Genomic DNA, 20928 nt, shown 5'->3' with positions numbered 1-20928 from the left:
GGATTGCCTGCTTTTAATTTTGCCAAGTAAGGATGCTAAAAATAAAAACGATTGTCACCATCATTTTTTAAAAGAAAGGACATTTTAAGATGAAAAAGCAGATAGGACGTAATCTCAGAATAAAGAATAGTCTTCTACATTGAAGAAATAACGCTAGGAAAAGCTTGGTACATTGTCCTCCTTGTACTTTGCCTTGAAGCTTTAGAATTTTGGTTTTCCTCTTGATGTTGTTTAGGGATTTTCCCAGCTCATAATATTTAAAGAGGTGGTGTGATTGAATGTTACCTTTCTTCAGAGGTAAATTTTGTATAACGAATTGTATGTATTGTGCCATGTGTTGAAACATTGTCTTGGAGTGTGTAGGGCAACAGAGTGCGTTGTCAAATCTAATCATGTCCCTACCACTAACTATCTAAGCCATGGGATCTTTTTTTTTTTTAAGATTTTTATTTCTTTATTTAACAGAGAGAGAGATCACAAGTAGGCAGAGAGGCAGGCAGAGAGAGAGGGGGAAACAGGCTCCCTGCTGAGCAGAGGGCCCGATGTGGGGCTCGATCCCAGGACCTCAGCTGAGACCATGACCTGAGCCAAAGGCAGAGGCCCAACCCGCTGAGCCAACCAGGCACCCCTAAGCCATGGGATCTTAAGCAAATTATTTCTCACCTTTGACCTTTGATTCTTCATCTGTATATCAAGAGAGGATCATTCTTTACATTTTCTTCCAATTCTTAAATTTGCATTCTGTGTTGATAACTTTGGTAGCTGGTGTATCCCTCTTTTTAAAGTATGTGTCTAAAGATTAACAAAATGAAAATAATTTTCACTGTGTCTTTCTAAAAATCTGGATAAGGCAGCATTTTAGGAGAATTATTTTTTTACTTTATGGATTTGAAAGTTTTTTTCTTAATGCCCGTAGATGTCTTAAGTTATTCTGGATGGCATGAATCCCTCAGTTATCTTACATGGTACTACTTCACCTGCAACTTCGTATTGTAGTACACAAGCCTCAAGAACTCACCTCTGTTCCTGCTTTTTAAATCTTGTCTCTGTAGTACTTCACATGACACCAATGTAGAATATTCTTTTTTTTTTATTTCTTTTTTAAGATTTTATTTATTTATTTGACAGAGAGAGTTCACAAGTGGGCAGAGAGAGAAAGGGAAGCAAGCTCCCTGCTGAGCAGAGAGCCCAATGCGGGGCTCAATCCTAGGATCCTGAGGTCGATCCTGACCTGAGCCAAAGGCAGAGGCTTAACCCACTGAGCCACCCAGGTGCCCTGCCAATGTAGAATATTCTAAAGCACCTGGTGCATGCCTAGTGAATTTGTGCATTGGTCCAGAATTGTGAATACCTCTGGTTTTTCCAGCAGTCCTTTACATAAAATTGTGAGGAATGATTTTATTTTGCCTTTTTTTCCCCAAAGATTTATTTATTTGAGAGAGAGAGCATGAGAAGGGGGAGGGTCAGAGGGAGAAGCAGACGCCCTGCTGAGCAGGGACCCTGATGAGGGATTTGATCCTAGGACTCTAGATCATGACTTGTGCTGAAAGCAGTTGCTTAACCAACTGAGCCATACAGATGACCCTCATGAGGAATTATTTTATTTTATTAAGGATTTTATTTATTTATTTGATATATATAGAGAGATCCCAAGTAGGCAGAGAGACAGGCGGTGGGGGTGAGGGGGAAGCAGGTGCCCTGCTGAGCAGAGAGCCCGATGTAGGGCTCGATGCCAGGACCCTGAGATTGTGACCTAGCCAAAGGCAGAGGTTTAACCCACTGAGCCACCCAGGCACCCCGTGAGGAATGATTTTAAAGGAATGTTTGAATGACAGGTGAGTTGTTTAAGAAAAAAATTTCAAAGTATCTTTAATATTCTACATGGACTCTGAGCTTGTTTTCAAAGAGCTGCCATGAAGAAGCTTTGTTAAAATTGAATAGCTCTAAAATGAATCCTTTCAGGGGTCCTGGCTGAGTAAATCAGTACTTAGGTGGTTTTTTATAGATATGTAATTTTGTAGAGTAAAAGGTACCTATCTTAATGCAGTTTGGTGAATTTCGACAAATGTATAGAAATGTACCTCATGTCCCAGTGAAGATTTAGAACATTTGCATCATCCTAAAAAAAAAATAACTTGGTGCCATTTTCTAGTTAATGTTAATGCCTCTGGCCACTATGTTCTCACACTAACCCATTTTGCTGGAGGCAGCCACTGTTCTGATTTCTTTTGCTAAGGGTTAGTTTGGCCTGCTTTTAAACTTCATATAAATGGACTCAGACAGTAAGTAACTATTTTGTGTAAGGCTTCCTTCATTCAAACATCAGGATAATGTTTTTGAACTTCATCAGGTTGCTGTCTGTAGCAACTTTTTTTTTTTTTTCAGATTTTTAAAAAGATTTTTTTATTTATTGTGAGAGAGAGCACAAGCAGGCAGAGTCGCAGGCAGAGGCAGAGAGAGAAAGCAGGCTCCCTGCTGGACGAGGAGCCCGATGCGGGACTCGATCCCAGGACCCTGGGATCATGACCTGAGCAGAAGGCAGCGGCTTAACCGACTGAGCCACCCAGGCGCCCCTGTAGCAGCTTTTTGTTACTGAGTAGTATTCCGTTGTATGAGTGTACCACAGTTTGTGTATATATTCTCCTGCTGATGGACAGCTGATCAAATTGTGCCTATTATTGATAAATCTCTGTGAACATTCTTGTACAAGTGTTTTTGTGAACATTCATTTTTATTTCTCTTGGAAAATACCAAAAGTGGAATTGCTGGTTTAACTTGATAAGAGACTAATAGTTTCCCAGAGTGATTGTATCATTTTATGGTCCTGGCAGCAATGCACAGAGAGTTCCAGTCGTTCTATATCTTTGCTGTCATTTCGTGTCATCAGTCGTTAATCCGAGCCATTCTAGTGGGGGTAAGGAGGTATTTTGTAGTTTAGATTTGCATTTTCCTGGTGAGTAACGATGCTGAGCATCTTTTCATGGGCATATCGGACATTCATATATCTTTGGTGACGTATCTATTCAATATTTTACTCATTTTTTGTTGTGTGGGTTTTTTGTTTGTGTTTACCTCTTCCTGAGTTGAGAAAGTTGTGGAAGTTCTTTATATTTCACAAGACTTTATCAGTTTCTTAGATTGGGTTCCACAGAAAATAGACTCTGAGAAGGAGATTTGCACATTGGAAGTTTATTGGTGAGTGCTCTTGGGAATAACACGTGGGAAAGAGTATGTAGGGTTAAGCAGATGGAGAAGTTGAACTGTAATTTGGTTACAATAGAGGCCTCGGCTCACCTGGCTCTTGAGAGATACCCGGAATTGAGGCAAGGGGACCTGGCTTTGTACCTCCTTCCATACAATGCAGGGGACTAGTCTTGGGATGTGGACTACCCTGTCAGAGGGAATGTAGCCTTAGGTTAGTCGGTACCCGTGGGCCCAAGGTCAGGTCCTCAGGGGGACTGAGCTGTGAGCCAGCAGTAGGCAACACTCCCAGCAGCTCGGGGAGCAGGTGTCTCCAGCCTGGAGGAGATGGATGTGGGCAGTGTCACCGCAGCATCCACAACAGGTAGATGTGTTGTGGGTATTTTCTTCCGCTATGTAGCCGGTCTGTTCATTTTCTTAGTGGATCAGCAAATGTTCTAAATTCTTTTTGTGTATGTCCTTGCTAAGAAATTTACAAACACTAAGATTGCAAAAATACTCTTCCTTCTAGAAGTTTTGTGTTCTAGATTTTGTATTAAAGTATAATGCATCAGGAATTAATTTATGCTTATGATGTGAGCTGCCACCTAAGCGATTGTTGAGGGCGCTCAGCTCTTTCTCTTTTAAATACATCCCTTTCATCACTTCTCATCTTCCCTTAATTTGCAAGGCAGGGGCATCTTTCATTTCCATTTTCCAGAGTAGAGCATAGTCATAGTCAAAACGTTGACAGGACAGCTTTCTTCCCAGCAATTTATTCATTAGTTTGAATTGTGGAGTTCTGAAACCAAGTCCCTACAGTGAAATGGTATGTTTAGTCCAGTTCAGTTTACCATTATTTTTGTCCTTCTTCAGGAGTAAAACTTTACATTTAAAACAAAGGTGACTTTTATGACTTCGTTAGAGAAAGTGATGAGAAGACTAAGTCATATACCATGTCCCCTTTTACACAGAACAGAGCTGCTTTTCCGTCTTGTGTTCTCCATGCTCTGACAGTTGGTCTCAAATGAATGCCGTGATTAACAGTGCTTTGATGAGTTTAGTAACTTGTAAAAGACAAAAGCTCTTAGAATAGCTCAGTATTAAATATTAAAATAGTAACACCAGTTGTTTGGTGTCATGCTTCAATCACTTGCAATCACTTTGTCCTGTTGCCTCCTATATAAGACGTGTAAAAAAAAAATATTTATTTAACAGAAGTAAAGCTAAAGTGCTCAATTATTAACCGTGAAGTCAGTTCTGCCTCCCAAGCCAGTGCCCCCAACCACTGGATGCATTCAGAATGCTCTGTTTACAAGTAGCTAATATTGGCCATCCTGAATGTAGGAAGGACCGACCTGACCTTTGTGCTAGGGAGCAGGGAATTCCTCTCTTGCTGTATGGCAAGTATGAGTTGGTGCTGACATTGCAGCTGTAGTTTCCCCATTTTCACTAGACACACAATGAGATACAGATTCCTTTCTTCTCCCAAATGAGGGGGTGGTAATGCTTCACCTAGCCTGTCAGCTAAGAAACCATTTTCCCATAGAGACAGCATATATGTATGTATGTGTATATTATATACTTATCCCCTAGCCTCAGAGTCACAAGTTCAGTAGTATGTCAGAGATAATACAGCCATTGTTTTTTTTGCTAACCTCTTAAAACTAAAACAGAAAAGTGAAGTATGTGATACTCCATTAGTTACGGAAACTTTTTCTTAAGGTACAAAATTTCCCCCTTTTATAAAAGTTTTTAGGATCATTTTTCATACCGCTAAGACTCCAGGAAGCCATACAGGGTACACCACTACTTCAAGAAACTTTGAAATGTAGTCTTTTATATCTCGTATGTCAGGAGGCAGTCTCTCAAAGAAATTTGGGTAGTAAGAAAAAAATTGAGATTAGCTCAGATCAAAACTATAAATCATTAATGGCATTGATTGTGATGATAGTTTCACAGATGTATACTTATTTCTGTACACATCAAGTTGTATACATTAAATATCTACAGCTTTTGGATTTCAGTCATACCTCAGTAAAGCAGTTTTTAAAAGACATCCATAAAACATTTTAGTACTGTATTAATTAGGCATATTTTTTATTGTATGAGTAATACATATTCATTGTCGTTCACTTACAAATATTTTTGTAAGTTGTGTATTACATATTATGTTTATATTTTATAAAGTCAAAACATTTGTTAATGTTTGATTTACACTTGTTTTACCTATGTGTGTACTTTTTATTACAAATATGAGATTATCAATGCATATTGTTTGCCACCAGCTTTTTCCTCATAGCAGTGCATCATGACTTTGTATATCTGTGAAGAGACCTGAATCATAATGTTTAATGGCTGGGTGATGTTGTACTGTGACGAAGTATTATAGTTTAGTCAATCAATCTCCTTTTTTGAAGATTTAGGATATTTTTAGGTTTGCACTCTTAGTACAGTGATCATCTTTGCATAGTTTTTTCTTAGGATAAATTTCTAGAAGTGAAATTGCTGGATGAAAGAATTCACATTTTTGAGGCTTTAAATTGAAATTGCCAAATAGCGGTTACCATACGTTGTAGTAATTGACTTTTTTCCCAGCCTCAGACAAATGTGCTTGTTTCTCCCATCATGGACGATAGACAAGTTTTCCCACATCATTGCCAATCTAGTAAATTTATAAGTGGCATCTCCCTGTTTTAATTGGCATTAATTCTTCATGAAGCTGACCCTGTTTCATGTTCACTAGACATTGTAGATTTTGGTCTCACAAATGAGCAGCTCACGGTCTTGATTACAGATCCTTCAGAAACTTTTTCTCATTCGATCATCAATCTTTTCAACAGTTTCTGGTATTTTCTTTCCAGGAGCGGCTAAAGCTGGTGACAGTTTTGGGAGCTGGCCTTCTCTGTGGAACTGCACTGGCAGTCATCGTGCCCGAAGGAGTACATGCACTTTATGAAGATATTCTTGCGGGTGAGAGACAAAGAACAGGGTCTTCTTTGAGATTTATTGTTGACATGGAGGACTGAAAAGAGAAGCCTCATGGGTTTTTTTTTTTTGCTGAACATAGTTCATATTTGCCATAGAATTCTGTCTTGGGAAAAGTTCTTAAAACATACTTTTGACGTCTTTGACATTGAACACATCCTTAGCAGTTTGTGAGTTGAATCCCCTGTTCATGAATGCCAGTTAAGATTCATTTGCTATAATGCATGAATTCCAGTCTTTCTAAGTATGACAATCTTTTTTAAAGCCCGCTTAAATTCTAAATGATAGTAATTGTATTTTTAATGTTCTTTAATTGAAAAAAGGAACAGGTGATAGACACTTGGATTTACGGAGTCTTTTCAGTAAACTTACAGGTAATTGGTGAGGATCTCTGCAGTAAGGGAGAACTAAAAAAGTGAAAGAAGTCTTTCCTGACCCTAAGAACAACAAGCAGAGAACGCACAGTATAGGTATGTGAGAGTAAATACTGGGCAGGCAGCTTGTGTCTCTCACCTGCCAGACAGTTTGGTCCTCACACCTGGAAACATGCTTGATTTAGATTTGTGACTCAGCAAAATCAGATTACTGCTTGTCACAAGACTTTAGGCACCTGTGAAAGATTGAAATCACAACTGTTACATTGGTGAGTGGAATCTTCAAGTGCCAGGACTCTACTGGACTTTAAGAGTAGTATAGAAAAGTAGTCACTTTCCAAACTTCATACTAGATACAATATAATAAGCAGCTTTTCAGATCTCGTCAAGGAAAAAACTGTCCTTTATCTAGAGTGATTATACTCTCCTCCCTGGGGTGTGCATATAGGCATAATGAATGGTGTTGGGTAGGCAGAGGGTGGTAGCCAATGTTTATGTATGAGGATTGTGGGGTCTTACTGCAAAATAGGAGAGAGGAATTTTTTTTTAAATTTTATTCATTTATTTGACAGACAGAGATCACAAGCAGGAAGAGAGAGGAGAAAGCAGGCTCCCTGCTGAGCAGAGGAGCCTGATGCGGGGCTCGATCCCAGGACTCTGGGATCATGACCTGAGCTGAAGGCAGAAGCTTTAACCCACTGAACCACCCAGACGCTCTGGTTTCTTCTCTTTTTTGATGACCCATCCTCTTGGGGGGGAAAGATAAGCATGTACTGTTGCACTGATTTACTGTATACATTATAAAACACAAACCTAAAATAGAAAATTTTGAAGTATGAGATTTAAAGTAAGTGTGTATAGAAGACCAGTACGGTTGACCCTTGAACAGCACAGGTTTGAACTATGTGGGTCCACTTATATGTGGCTTTTTTTTAATACGGTACCGTAAATGTGTTTCCCCTTCCTTAATCTTTTCTCTGGCTTACTTTATTGTAAGAATACAGTATATAATATGTAGAACATACAAAATATTTGTTAAAAGACTTTATGTTATCAGTAAGGCTTCTGATTAATGGTAGGCTATTCGTAGTTAAGTTTTGGAGGAGCCAAAAGTTATATGTGGGTTTTCAACTGCGCAGGGGGTCAGCACCCTAACCCCCATGTTTTTCAAGCATCATGCATATTTTCTTTCCTATCCCAGTGGTTCACCTTGAATTTTTCTGACATGTGATTTTTTTCAGAATGTCATATAAAAGAAACTGTGCATCCTTTTGGTCTGGCTTCTTTTGCTTAGCCTAATGCATTTGAGAGCTATCATGTTATTCTGTGTATCTATTGCTGGTGTGTGGTGCCTTTTTATTTCTGAGTAGTATTCCATTGTTTGGATGAACCATAGTTTGTTTTTTCCTTCACCTTTTCCTTTCCTTTTTCCTTCCTTCCTTTAAAGCCGTATTGGTTATTTTCAGTTTGGGTGGAAATATGAATAAAAACACTATAAACATTTATATACAGGTTTTTGTGTGAACCTGAGTTTTTTTTTTTTCCTTGTGTAATTACTTGCAAGTGGGGTGGTTGGATCATATGGCAAGTGTATGTTTAACTTAAGAAATAACCAAACTCTTTTTCAAAGCAGCTGTACCTTTTTGCATTCCCAGCAATAATGGGTGAGAGTTCAGTTGTTTCCCTTCCTTGTCAGCTCTTGACGCTGTTTATTTTGTTTTGGTTTTGTTTTGGTTTTTTTTAAGATTTTATTTAGTTATTTGATACAGAGAGGAATCACAAGCAGGCAGAGAGGCAGGCAGAGGGAGAGGGGGAAGCAGACTCCCTGCTGAGCAGAGAGCCCAATGTGGGGCTTGATCCCAGGACCCTGAGATCACAACCTGAGCCTAAGGCAGAGGCTTAACCCACTGAGCTACCCAAGCGCCCCTTGTTTCGGTTTTTTATTTTAACTGTTCTAATAGGTAGGTAATGCTATCCCTATGTGGTTTTAACTTGCAATTCCCTCATGGCTAATGATGTTAAACATCTTTTCATATGCTTATTTGCCATTATTATGTGTTCTTTGATGATTCAAATTTTTGCCTATTTTTTAAGTTGAGTTTTCTTATTATTGAGTTTTGAGGGTTCTTTACATGTTCTGGATACAAGTTATTGTTTTTTTATTTTTTGTTTTTAAGTAAGTTCTAGGCCCAACTAGAGATTGGGGCTCAAACTCATGACCCCAACATCAAGAGTTACTTACTCTACCAACTGAGCCAAACAGGGGCCCCCGGATACAAGTCTTTATTTATTTACTTTTTAATAGAAGGGAATTCTTTTTTTTTTTTTTTTAAAGATTGTATTTATCTATTTGATAGGCAAAGATCACAAGTAGGCAGAGAGGCAGGCAGAGGGGATGGCAGGGGAAGCATACTCCCTGTGGAGCAGAGAGCCCAATGTGGGGCTTGATCCCAGGACCCTGGGATCATGACCTGAGCCAAAGGCAGAGGCTTAACCCACTGAACCACCCAGGTGCCCCTGGATACAAGTCTTTTATCAGATAGATGATCTTCGAATATTTTCTCCTAGTCTTTGGCTTATCCTTTCAGTCTCTTAACATTGTCATTACAGAGTAGTTTTTAATTTTAATGAAGTCCATTTTGTCAGTTCTTTCATGAATTTCTAAAATCCCTTTGCTGAACCCAAGTTCACAAGTGTTTTCTCTTTTGTCCTCCTCTACAAGTTTTATAATTTTCAGTTTTACACTTATGCCTGTGATCCATTTTGAGTTAATTTTATATCTAATGTAAAGGTTCAGTTTTTTGGGGGATATGGATGGATGTCCAGTAGTTCCAACACCATTTGTTGAAGATAATAATTACCTTTGCACCTTTGTAAAAATCAATTGACCACATTTGTGTTGGTCTATTTCTAGACTCTCTATTTTGTCCAGTTGATCTACATTTCCATGTCTGTCCTTTACTAATATAACCTTTTTTATTTTTCCTAAGATTTTATTTATTTGAGAGAATGAGTGAGCAAGAGCATGAGCAGGAACAAAGGGAGAAGGAGAAGCAGACTCCCCACTGAGCAGAGAGCCTGGCAAAGGGCTCAATTCCGAGACCCTGGGATCATGACCTAAGCTAAAAGCAGATGCTTAACTGACTGAGCCACCCAGGTGCCCCCAATACAACCTTGTCATGATGACTATATCTTTACAGCAAATCTTGACATCAGATGGTGAAGTCCTTCTAAGTTTATTCTAATTTTTCAAAAGTGTCTTGGTTAAACTAGTTCCTTTGCTTTTCTATAAAAACTTTAGAATCAGATTGTCAACATCTGCACAAAAAATCATGCTGAGACTCCGATTGAGTTGAATCTATAGATTAATTTGGGGAGAATTGACATCTTAAAAACGTTGTATTTTCTAATCTATGAGTATTACGTATCTCCCATTTTTTCCGGTCTTTGATTTCTTTTATCAGTGTGGTAGTTTTTAAATTTTTTTAATTTAATTAAATTAATTAATTAATTTATTTATTTTTAAGATTTTGTTTACTTGACAGAGAGAGAGGGAGCAAGTGAAGAGGAGCGGGAGAGGGAGAGAGAGAAGCAGGCTCCCCACTGAGCAGGGAGCCCGATGTGGGGCTCGATCCCAGAACCCTGAGATTATGACCTGAGCCGAAGGCAGAGGTTTAACCCACTGAGCCACCCAGGTGCCCCTATTTTTAAATTTAATTTAATTTAATTTAATTTAATTAATTACTTTTTTTTTTTTTTTTTTTGAGTAACCTCCATGCCCATCATGGGGCTCGAACTCAGGCCCAAGAGCAAGAAGACTCAAATGTTCCACCGACTGAGCCAGCTAGGTGCCGCCAGTGTTGTAGTTTTTAGCGTACAGATCTGCAGTTATTCTGTCAGATTTATACCTAAATATTTTCCTGTTTATAGTGTGATTGTAAATGATACTTAAAAAGTATTTCAATTTCCAGTATTCTAGGATATAGAAATTTGCTAAACTCACTTGTTACAGGAGCTTTTCTGTGGATTCCTTGTGAATTGGTGCACAATCATATCATCTATGAATATAGACAGTTTAATGCTTTCCTTTCCAGAGACACTTTAATGATTTTTTTTTCCAATATGCTTAAGTTTTTTTTTTCTTTTCCGTATTGCTCTGGCTAGACCATTTAGTATGAGGTTGATTAGGAATGAAAGTAGTCAGCCCTGCCTTATTCTCACTCAGTCTTTCACCATTAAGTATAATGATAGCTGTAGATTTTTCAAAGATTCCCTCTTTAGGTTTAGGAAGTTTCCTTTTATTATTCCTAGTTTGTTGAGAGTTTTTATCGAGTTTGTTAATGTGATGAAGTACGATGATATTCAAATATGCATATGCCACCCCCCTTATCGGCAGTGATTATCATGACTGGATTCCATGTGCTAAGATCCTGTCTACTTGTGATCTCTGTCAAAAAAAAAAAGAAAGATCCTGTTGAGGATAGTTGTATCTCTGTTCGTCAGGAGTATTGGTCTGAGGTTTTCTCTTCTTACAATGTCTCTTTATGGTTTTGCTATCAGAGTGCTGGCTTCTTAGGGATGGAAAGTGTTCCCTTCTCTATATTCTGGAAGAGACTGTATAGAATCAAAAATATTTCTTCCTTAAATATTTGTGAGAATTTACCAGTGAAACCATCTGGGCCTGGAGTTTCCTATGTTGGAAGGTTTTTAGCTATGAATTCAATTTCCTTAATAGATACAAAATTATTCAAGTTACCTGTTTCTTCTAAATTGAAGAATTATTCATAGTAAGAGTTGTTCATGGTAATCTTTTATTATCCTTTTAATGTCTGCAGTAATGTCTTCTTCTAAATTTTTTTCCCAAAGAACCATGTTTGATTTCATTTTTTTTCTGCTTTGTATTTTATTGATTTCTACTTTGCTTTATCTACATTAAAGCTTTTTGGTCAGGTGCTTACACATTTAGGGTTGCTATGTCTTGTTGGTGAATTGACCTTTTTCATTATTATGTAATGTCCCTATTTATTCCTGGTAATATTTCTTATTGTCAGGTCTGCTTTATTTTATATTAACATAGCCACTCCAGTTTCCTTTTGATCAGTGTTTACATGATATATCTTTTTTTCACCATTTTACTTTTATTTATTTTCATTTTTTATTTTTAAGGATTTTATTTATTTACTTGACAGAGAGAGAGAGACAGCAAGAGAGGGAATACAAGCAGGGGGCATGGGTAAGGGAGAAGCAGGCCTCCCACTGAGCAGGGAGCCCCATGCGGGGCTTGATCCCAGGACCCTGGAATCATGTCCTGAGCCGAAGGCAGACACTGAATGACTGAGCCACCCAGGTGACCCTCGTCCTTTTACTTTTGACCTATATGTCATTCACTATATTTTAAATTGGATTTTTAAAAAAAATATTTTATTTATTCATTTGACAGAGAGAGAGATCACAAGTAGGCAGAGTAGCTGGCAGAGAGAGAGGGGGAAGCAGGCTCCCCACAGAGCAGAGAGCCCAATGCAGGGCTCAATCCCAGGATCCTGAGATCATGACCCAAGCCGAAGGCAGAGGCTTAACCCACTGAGCCACCCAGGTGCCCCTTAAATTGAATTTCTTGTAAATCAGCACATAAGTGAATAATATTTTTAAAATCTGATTTGACAATCTGTCTTCTACATGGTGTATTTAGACGGGGGTCAGCAAACTTTCTATAACAGGTCAGACTTTGGGAGCCATGTGGTCTCTACTGATACTGTTCAATTCTGTCACTGTAACCAAGGGTACTGATTCTTTCCTTTGTGATCATCGGTCCTCTAGTGAGCCATTCAGTGAATTTACTGTACTGATACTACGTTTTTCAGTTTTAAAATTTCTACTTGGTTTCTTTGTATAGTTTCTATTTCTTCAAATGACATTCATTCATTTGAAGTGTTTTTACCTTTACCCCAGAGCACATAGTTATAATAGCTGCTTTAAAGTCTTGAGTATTCCAGTATCTGAGTTGCCTTGGGACTGGATTGATTGTTTTTTTTTCCCTTCATAATTGGTCTGGGTTTTTTTCTGTTGTCGTTTTTTTTTTTTTTAAGATTTTATATATTTGAGAGAGAGAGAGCATACGCATGAGACAGTGTGTGAGAGAGAGCACAGACAGGGGTGTGGGGCAGAGGGAGAAGCAGGTTCCCCACTGAGCAGGGAGCCTGACATGGAACTCGATCCCAGGACCCCGGGATCATGACCTGAGCCGAAGGCATATGCTTAAATGACTGAGCCACCCAGGCGCCCTGATTTTTCTGTTTCTTTGTATGTCAAGCAAATTTGGGTTGTATTCTGTACATTTTTAATAATGTATTTTGGAACTTTGGGTCCTTTCAAAATCCTCTAGAGAATATTTATTTCTTTTGTTTTAGCAGTCCTTTAGCCTGGTGGGTTTCAGGCTGCCAGTTCTGTGGTGCCTTTTTGTGTGATGGCACAATTTTAGTTTTACTTCAGTTTTCAAAGCCTTTGTAATGCTGCTTTGGGTATGTCCTATCCCTGCAGAGTTCAGGGGTAAGTCTAGGACTTGTGCCATTTGTACGAACTGTTAGGGGAGCCCTCCTTAGCTGTTTCCTCTTCAGTATTCGTGTCACACTCCCTGGCTCCCAGGGGACCCTTTACCTAGTCCTCTGGCCAGAAAGATGGTTTTTTTCTAGTTGTAGCTGCCTCTGCTCTCACTGCACAGTTCTGTGTAACTTGGGGTGCCCTCAGGCCAAAGTGGCAGGAGATAAGAGAGAACAGAATAACCAGATTCCCCCCCCCCAACTCCATCCCGGCCCCTGTGCTTTTCCAACCACTCTGGCCAAAAGTATGGTGTTTTTCTGGAGGTTTTCACTGCCTTTGTTGCTGCCATGCTGTTCTCCAACTGGGACTGTCTTCAAGGCTGGGCTGAGAAAGAAAAAAGCGGTGGTTTCCCTCCATAGAGACATCCTCCAGCAGCCCCTTTCCCTGGTCTTCTGGCCAGAAGGACGAGGTTTGTTTTGCAGTTTTTGCTGCCCTCTCTTCTCTGGCTTTTATTTACATGTGTAGTCCTTAGGTAGTTTTTTGGGTGTTTTGTCCAGAGTTTCTGTAGTAATCATTGTGTGATTGAGGCGACACTAGGTTTACTCCATCTGAGCCAGCTCCAGAAGTCCCCATTATTTATTTTTTTTTTTTTAAGATTTTATTTATTTGAGAGAGGGAGAGAGAGAGAGAGAGAGAGAGAGAGAGAGCATGAGAAGGAGGAGGGTCAGAGGGAGAAGCAGACTCCCTGTTGAGCAGTGAGCCCGATGTGGGACTCTATCCTGGGATTCCAGGATCATGACCCAAGCTGAAGGCAGTTGCTTAGCCAACCAAGCCAACCAGGTGCCCGCCCCATCATTCTTTTTAAAAAGTAAAATATTAATACCCCACTCTGTGAAAAGTTCTTTAAGGTAGCTTAACCGTCATAGTAACTATAAGCTGTCACCACATTTTCCACATCTGTCTGCACACTGGTGAGATTAGTCACATAGCTTTTGTTTCTACTGCTTTATCTTTTTCTCCCCCCACCCTTTCCCTCTTTTTCTTTATTAGAGATCCAACCAGCTTTTCTCCCAGCTTCAAGAAAGGAGTTTGTGTACATATTTACTACAACCTATAGTTTAGTTCGTCTGTGGACCTTATAATTATGATAATTAACGTATTTTTTCAGAGCTCAATAGATCATGTTAACTGAGTGCTCTGGCACTTTAATAAGTATTGGTAAATACCAATTAATGTAAAAAGGAACCTCTCACATATTTTTCTATAATTATAGCTCTAGAACCACTGGAATTAGACCAGCATTCCTCTGACAAGACGGTCTTTCTACAGAAACAGGTTTTTATAAAAATATAATCTATTGAGGACTGTGGTGCTTGTTTACCATGGGGCTACATTTGAAACCACCATAATTCTTTGGAACATGAGAATTGGTATATTGAGAAAGGCCAGGCTATGGGGTCAAAGACCTAAATAGAGGGACACCTGGGTGGCTCAGTGGGTTGAAGCCTTTGCCTTTGGCGCAGGTCATGTTCCCAGGGTCCTAGGATCGAGCCCTGCATCGGGGCGGGGGGGGGGGGGTGTCTCTGCTCAGCAGGGAGCCTGCTTCCTCCTCTCTCTGCCTGCCTCTCTGCCTACTTGTGATCTCTGTCTGTCAAATAAATAAAATCTTTAAAAAAAAAAACCTAAATAGAAACCTGAAACCTGTATTATTCATAATTGTTAGGATAGTCACTGGAACTATTATCTGGAATGGTTCAATATAGATTATTTCACTAAATTTGTCCATGAATGCCACATACCATATTTTTTAGAGAAGTACAGTTATCTTACGGTTTTGTCATTTTGCTCTACATTTAAATAAAGGGAGAGGGTTAAATCTGTTTTATTTAACTAACTCTTGGTCTGTCATTCATTAATAAAAATGGAGCTCTTTAAAACTCTTATACTTAAAAAAAATAATAAATAAACAAAAAAAAAACTTACACTTTATCCACAGGATTCTGAAACATGGATGATGGGGGACTGATCTCTATCTCTTCAACTTCTTATTTTGTCTATTAAAATGTCTGATCTCTGCTTTTCCCCCTGATCCCTCTTCTCCCTTCCCCCAACATTGTTTTATTACTCCCTGTTGTTTCTGACTGATACTCAGATAAATTGTATGATGTAAGTTTTTAAAAATGAATCTCCCAAATTCCATTTATTATTATAACCATGTTCCTGAACATTTAGCGAGCCCTTAGCATATACCAGGTATCATGTGGAGCCCTTCACATTAACTGTCTCATCATCACAACAGCCATCTGAGGTGGGTGCTCTTTTACAGATGAGGACATGAAGCCGCAAAGAGATTGAATGACATGTCCAGGGTAGTCAGCTAGTAAGTGTCACCATCAGGATTTGAACACAGGCAGTCTTACTCTAAAGCCTACACTTTTTTTTTTTTAACCTTAAATTTCACCACAAGGAAAATTTTATTGATGGTACTAGTTTATTTTCTTCTTAAAAGGCCAATTGTAACCAAATGAAGTGAACATACTTCAGGATTTTACTGTCTTCATACTATGATAAAATATGAAGCTCAGAACTGGATCGCTTGGCCTTTTCTCTTCATATCTCCTCCCAGTTCATATTGTTTGCCTCTCTTAATGGCCAGTGTTCTCTCAGATCTGCAGTTGGGCTCAACACATTATCCCTCAACACAGTCTTCTTTAGAGTTTTAGCTTTTTTCCAGAAAATCCACTTAGTCTGCCCACCATAGCCACTCTTCCTGTCATGACGTTGCTTTCCCTGGGTGTAAAGAGAATCTTTGCCTTTCTTGTACTGTGTCACTTTGTGGGGTTGGTACTTAAAGAAACTTTCTTGCAGAAAGTCTGGTAGGTTTTGGGAACATTCACCATGTTTGTGAGAGTGCTGTCAGCATGGAAAAAAAATGAAGCCTACATTCTTAATGATAGTCTGCTACATAGTGTGCTTCATAAGGAATTTAAAATCACCATTGTAGTGTCTATCTGCTGAAGAATTTTTTTTTTTTTTTTAAGTCCTGGAGCCCAACACAAGGCTTAAACTCAGGACCCTGAGAGCAAGACCTGAGCTGAGATCAAGAGTTAAGCACTTGGGGCACCTGGGTGGCTCAGTGGGTTAAGCCTCTGCCTTCGGCTCAGGTCATGATCCCAGTGTCCTGGGATCGAGCCCCATATCAGGCTTCCTGCTCCGTGGGAAGCCTTTAAAAAAAAAAAAAAAATTAGGCACTTAACTGAATGAGCCACTCAAATGTCCTTGAAGAAATCTTACAATAGATTTTTTTCTTTTTAGGGGTGCCTGGGTGTATCTGTCAATTAAGGGTTGGACTCTTGATTTTGTCTAAGGTCATGATCTCAGAGTTGTGGGATCAAGCCTGCATCAGACTCTGCACTCAGTAGGGAATCTGCTTGAGACTCTCTCTGCCTCTCTCTGCCCCTTCTCCCCTGGCCCCATGCATATGCCCATGTGTGCGTTCTCTCTCCTCTCTCAAATAAATAAATCTTAAAAAATTAAATATGAGGCATCTGGGTGCTCACTTAATGTCTGACTCTTGGTTTTGGCTCAGGTCATCATCTTATGGGTTGGGGCATCAAGCCTAGAGTTGAGCTGGAGTACGCCTTCACCGGGCTCAGGGGGAGTCTGCTTGAAGATTCTATCCCTCTCTCCCTCTGCCTGCTCACATGCATGTGCACGTTCTCTCTGTCTGTCTCAAGTAAATAAATGAATCTTTAAAAATAAATTAAAAAAACTTAAAACAGTAATATTTTGATCAAAGATTCATTAATTAACATCCCTTTAAAATGTCAGCTTTAGGGGTCCCTGGGTGGCCCAGTCAGTTAAGCATCTGCCTTCAGCTCAGGTTATGATCACAGGGTCCTGGGATGGAGCTCCACGTTGGGCTCCCTGCTCAGTGGGGAGTCTGCTTGTCCCTCTGCCCCTCTGCCTGCTCGTGGTCCCCCCCCAATAAATAAATAATAGCTTAAAAAAATAAAATATCAGCTTTATACAGTTGACTGTGATCAGGTTTTCTCTTTTACATGAGAAATAATATGTCATCATTAAGCAGAAGCTATTCTGCTCTTATTACTAAAAATACATGTCATGTGTGATGAACTATTTGTCTTTGTTAGAAAAAAATACATACTAGAGAGCTGTAACAAGTTGTAAGGTATGAGTAGAAGTTAAGAAATTAAAAAACAATCAACAAAGGCCAAAAATATAAAAACAAAACTGGAGATCACTTTTTTAAAAAGCCAGACTACCTGAAAATTTATTTCTTTTATAGAAGCACATGTTAATCTGAAGGAGAAGCTTCAACAAATGTATTCAGAGGGTAAATTGATTCTGTTACCTTTGATGTTAATGTATGTCTGTGACAAAGGACAGCTACATACCATACTGATGGAACTTACTGGAAAGATTTCTATGTAAACATCTAGGCAAAGAAGTAAGCCCATAATGATTTGCTGAATACTCTCTTAGTGGCAGGAGAAAGATATGTCTGATGTACAGTGTCCAGTGATAACATCATGGGTTTGTGTACTTTGCAGCAGGGAGTATGATGTGGAACATGTCTTGGCTAATGAATTACCAACCAGTGTCCTGAGTAATCAGACATAATAACCTGAAAGCTTATTCATGAATGAGTAACATATATATACAACTTAATATATTTAAATTTATAGCTGGTTTTTCAGATCCCAGTTTTTGCTAGTTTCAGTTCCTTGTCCAGAGTAGAAGAAAGAATGGGTAAATTAATATTCAATATCCAGATTCCATTACTAATTTGTGTATGTACCATTAAGGTGATTATCACTCACTTTAAAAAGGGTTTATGTTTGTTTTTTTGCTTAATGTTAGCAAATAAAATCAAGGCTTACCATTGTGTATATTCCAGTAAGTATTTCATGTTTTTATATAAAGTTAAATTCCACTTAATGATAAGCATTCAGATCTTTTATGAAAAACCTCAATCAACAGCACACTTATTTCGAGCAATATTTATTATATGTTGCTGACATATTACTTTTTTGCCAAAATTTTACATCAAAATAAGTATTAACCCCTTCAGAATTATAATTCGTGAAATTAAATACTTATAGAAGTGATTGCTCAGGGGCGCCTGGGTGGCTTAGTGGGTTAAGCCGCTGCCTTCAGCTCAGGTCATGATCTCAGGGTCCTGGGATCGAGTCCCGCATCGGGCTCTCTGCTCAGCGGGGAGCCTGCTTCCCTCTCCGTCTCTCTCTGCCTGCCTCTCCATCTGCTTGTGATTTCTCTCTGTCAAATAAATAAATAAATAAAATCTTAAAAAAAAAAAAAGAAAAAGAAGTGATTGCTCAAAAAATGTTGGAAATCGTTCTTTGATTTACCTCCAGAATGTGCAGGACATTTAGATATCATCAGTAGCAGCAGCATTTTCCTCGAAAGTAGTTTTGGTTTTGGGGAATACAAAATTTGTTCAGTGTCAATCTGCATAATGAGATAGCTGATCAGTTCATTCAGTACTATTTTATATCAAAAGCAGGTATGACTATGAAGTAATGATAATTTTATTATGATTCATAAACTTGACCCTTAAGCAGTAAAAAGAAAAGTTCCAAAATTATTTAAAGAAAGCATTGCTAGTACCTTACTCCTGTCAGAATGGCTAGAAGCAAAAAGACAATCAGAAGACAGTGTTGGTGAGGCTGCAGAGAAAGGGGAGCCCTCATGCACTGTTGGTGGGAATGTGAATTGGTGCAGCCACTGGAAAACAGTATAGAGGTTCCTCGAAAAGTTAAAAATAGAAATATTGTATGAACTCATAATTCCACTATTGAGTATTGACCTAAAGAAAACAAAACGCGAATTCAAAAAGATATATGCACCACTGTGTTTATTGCAGCATTATTTACAATAGCCAAAATATGGAAGCATCCCAAGTGTCTATTCATAAATGAATGGATAAAGAAGATGTGATATATATACATACATATACATATATGTATGTATATATATCATATATATTTTTTCTTTTTTTCTATATTTACTCAGCTATAGAAAATAATGAGATCTTACCATTTGCAACAACATGGATGGATCTGGAGGGTATTATACTAAGTGAAATACATCAGACAGAGAAAGACATACAATGTGATTTCACTTATATGTAGAATCTAAAAAACAAACAAAATCCCAGACTCTTGGGGCATCTGGGTGGCTCAGTCAGTTAAGCATTAGACGCTTGGTTTTGGCTCAGGTCGTGATCTCAGGGTCATGAGGTGGAGCCCCGCATTGGCGCCGTGCTCAGTGCAGAGGCTGCTTGAGATTCTTTCCTTCCCTCTGCCCCTCCCCCTGCTCTCTCTCTCTCTCTCTCTCTCAAATAAATAAATCTTAAGGGGGAAAAAATTAAAAAACAAAAAACCAGACTCTTAAATGCAGAGAACAAACTGATGCCTGGGATGATGAGTGAAATAGGTGAAGGGGATTTAGAGGTACAAGCTTCCAGTTATAAAATAAGTCACTGAGATGGAAAGTGTGGCATAGGGAGTTTAGTCAATAATATTATAATAACGTTGTATGATGACAGTAACTATACTTACTGCGGTCAACACTAAGTAATATAAAAAATTGTTGGATCAGTATGTTATGCATCTGAAACTAATAAAACATTGTGTGTTAATTATATTGTCTTTTTAAAAAGGCATTGTTGGAATAAAATATGGGATCTTATGTACATTTTAAAATTCTGATATAGGAGCACTTGGATGGCTCAGTCGATTAAGAGTCTGCCTTCAGCTCAGGTCAGGATCCCAGGGTCCTGCATCAAGCCCCGCGTTAGGCTCCCTGCTCGGCAGAGAGCCTGCTTCTTCCACTCCTTCTGCCAATCCCTCTGCTTGAGCTCTCTCTGTCTCGTCTCTGTCTCTGTCAAATAAATAAATCTTTTAAAAAAATAAAATTCTGATACAGTTATATCTCATAAAGTAAAATGATGTTGACCATCCTTTGAAAGTTGTAATTAGGCTTATTGTTTAGTTTCAGTGCTATAGACATCCAAAAAGTAATTGCCTTTAAAAATTATGATGCCATTGTTCACAAATAATAGCATGCCTAACACCCTTTTTTTTTTTTTAAGATTTTATTTATTTATTTGACAGAGATCACAAGTAGGCAGAGAGGCAGGCAGAGAGAGAGAGGGAAGCAGGCTCCCTGCCGAGCATAGAGCCCGATGCGGGACTCGATCTCAGGACCCTGAGATCATGACCTGAGCCGGAGGCAGCGGCTCAACCCACTGAGCCACCCAGGTGCCCTGTTTGATCATCCTTAACAAGAAAAGAAAAGAGTTTGACAAAATTAAACCCTCCTTCATTAAAATAAAGTACAGCAAACTAGGAAAGAACTTCCTTACTGAGAAAGAGTGTATTCGAAAACCCTATGGTTAAGACACCTGTAAGATTCAGAACAAAGCTAGGCCGTCTCCTCTCAGCCACTGGTATTTAACATTGTGTTTGGGGTCCTGGCCAGAAAAAGAAAGAAAAGGCATAAAGATTGGAAAGAAGTAAAACTGTTTGCAGATAATGTGATTGAGTATGTTAAGTGGTTAAAATTTTAAAGCCTCATATTATCAAATGTTGACAATGGTATAGAGCAACTAGTACTGTCATACGCTGCTGTTAGGTGTGTAAGATTGTACAATCACTGTGGAAGACAGTTTTTTATAGCTAACCCTTCTGCAGAAAGACTTGTACCTGAATGCTCATAGAAGCTTTATTTATAATAGACCATAACTGGAAATAACCCCAATGTCCATCAGTAGGTGAATGGGTAAACAAATTGTGATATGTCC

The 20928-nt window shown here is 38.8% G+C and overlaps 1 protein-coding gene and 1 pseudogene across 1 annotated transcript in view; one reads left to right on the top strand and one right to left on the bottom strand.

Annotated features, from left to right (window-relative positions):
• SLC39A9 (solute carrier family 39 member 9) overlaps positions 1–20928 on the top strand; it is a 51363-nt gene that overhangs the window by 14134 nt on the left and 16301 nt on the right. The window contains exon 2 of the mRNA XM_032849400.1: positions 6045–6153. Within this exon, the coding sequence (XP_032705291.1) occupies positions 6045–6153 (109 nt within the window). The remainder of the gene's footprint in view (positions 1–6044; positions 6154–20928) is intronic.
• Positions 15575–15979, bottom strand: LOC116862221 (annotated as a pseudogene).

The sequence above is a fragment of the Lontra canadensis genome, unplaced genomic scaffold, assembly GCF_010015895.1.
Source record: "Lontra canadensis isolate GAN:19392208 unplaced genomic scaffold, GSC_riverotter_1.0 scaffold227, whole genome shotgun sequence".
Classification (NCBI taxonomy): Eukaryota; Metazoa; Chordata; class Mammalia; order Carnivora; family Mustelidae; genus Lontra; species Lontra canadensis.
The sequence above is the reverse complement of the archived record's forward strand: the minus strand, read 5'-3'. Positions and strand labels throughout refer to the sequence as shown.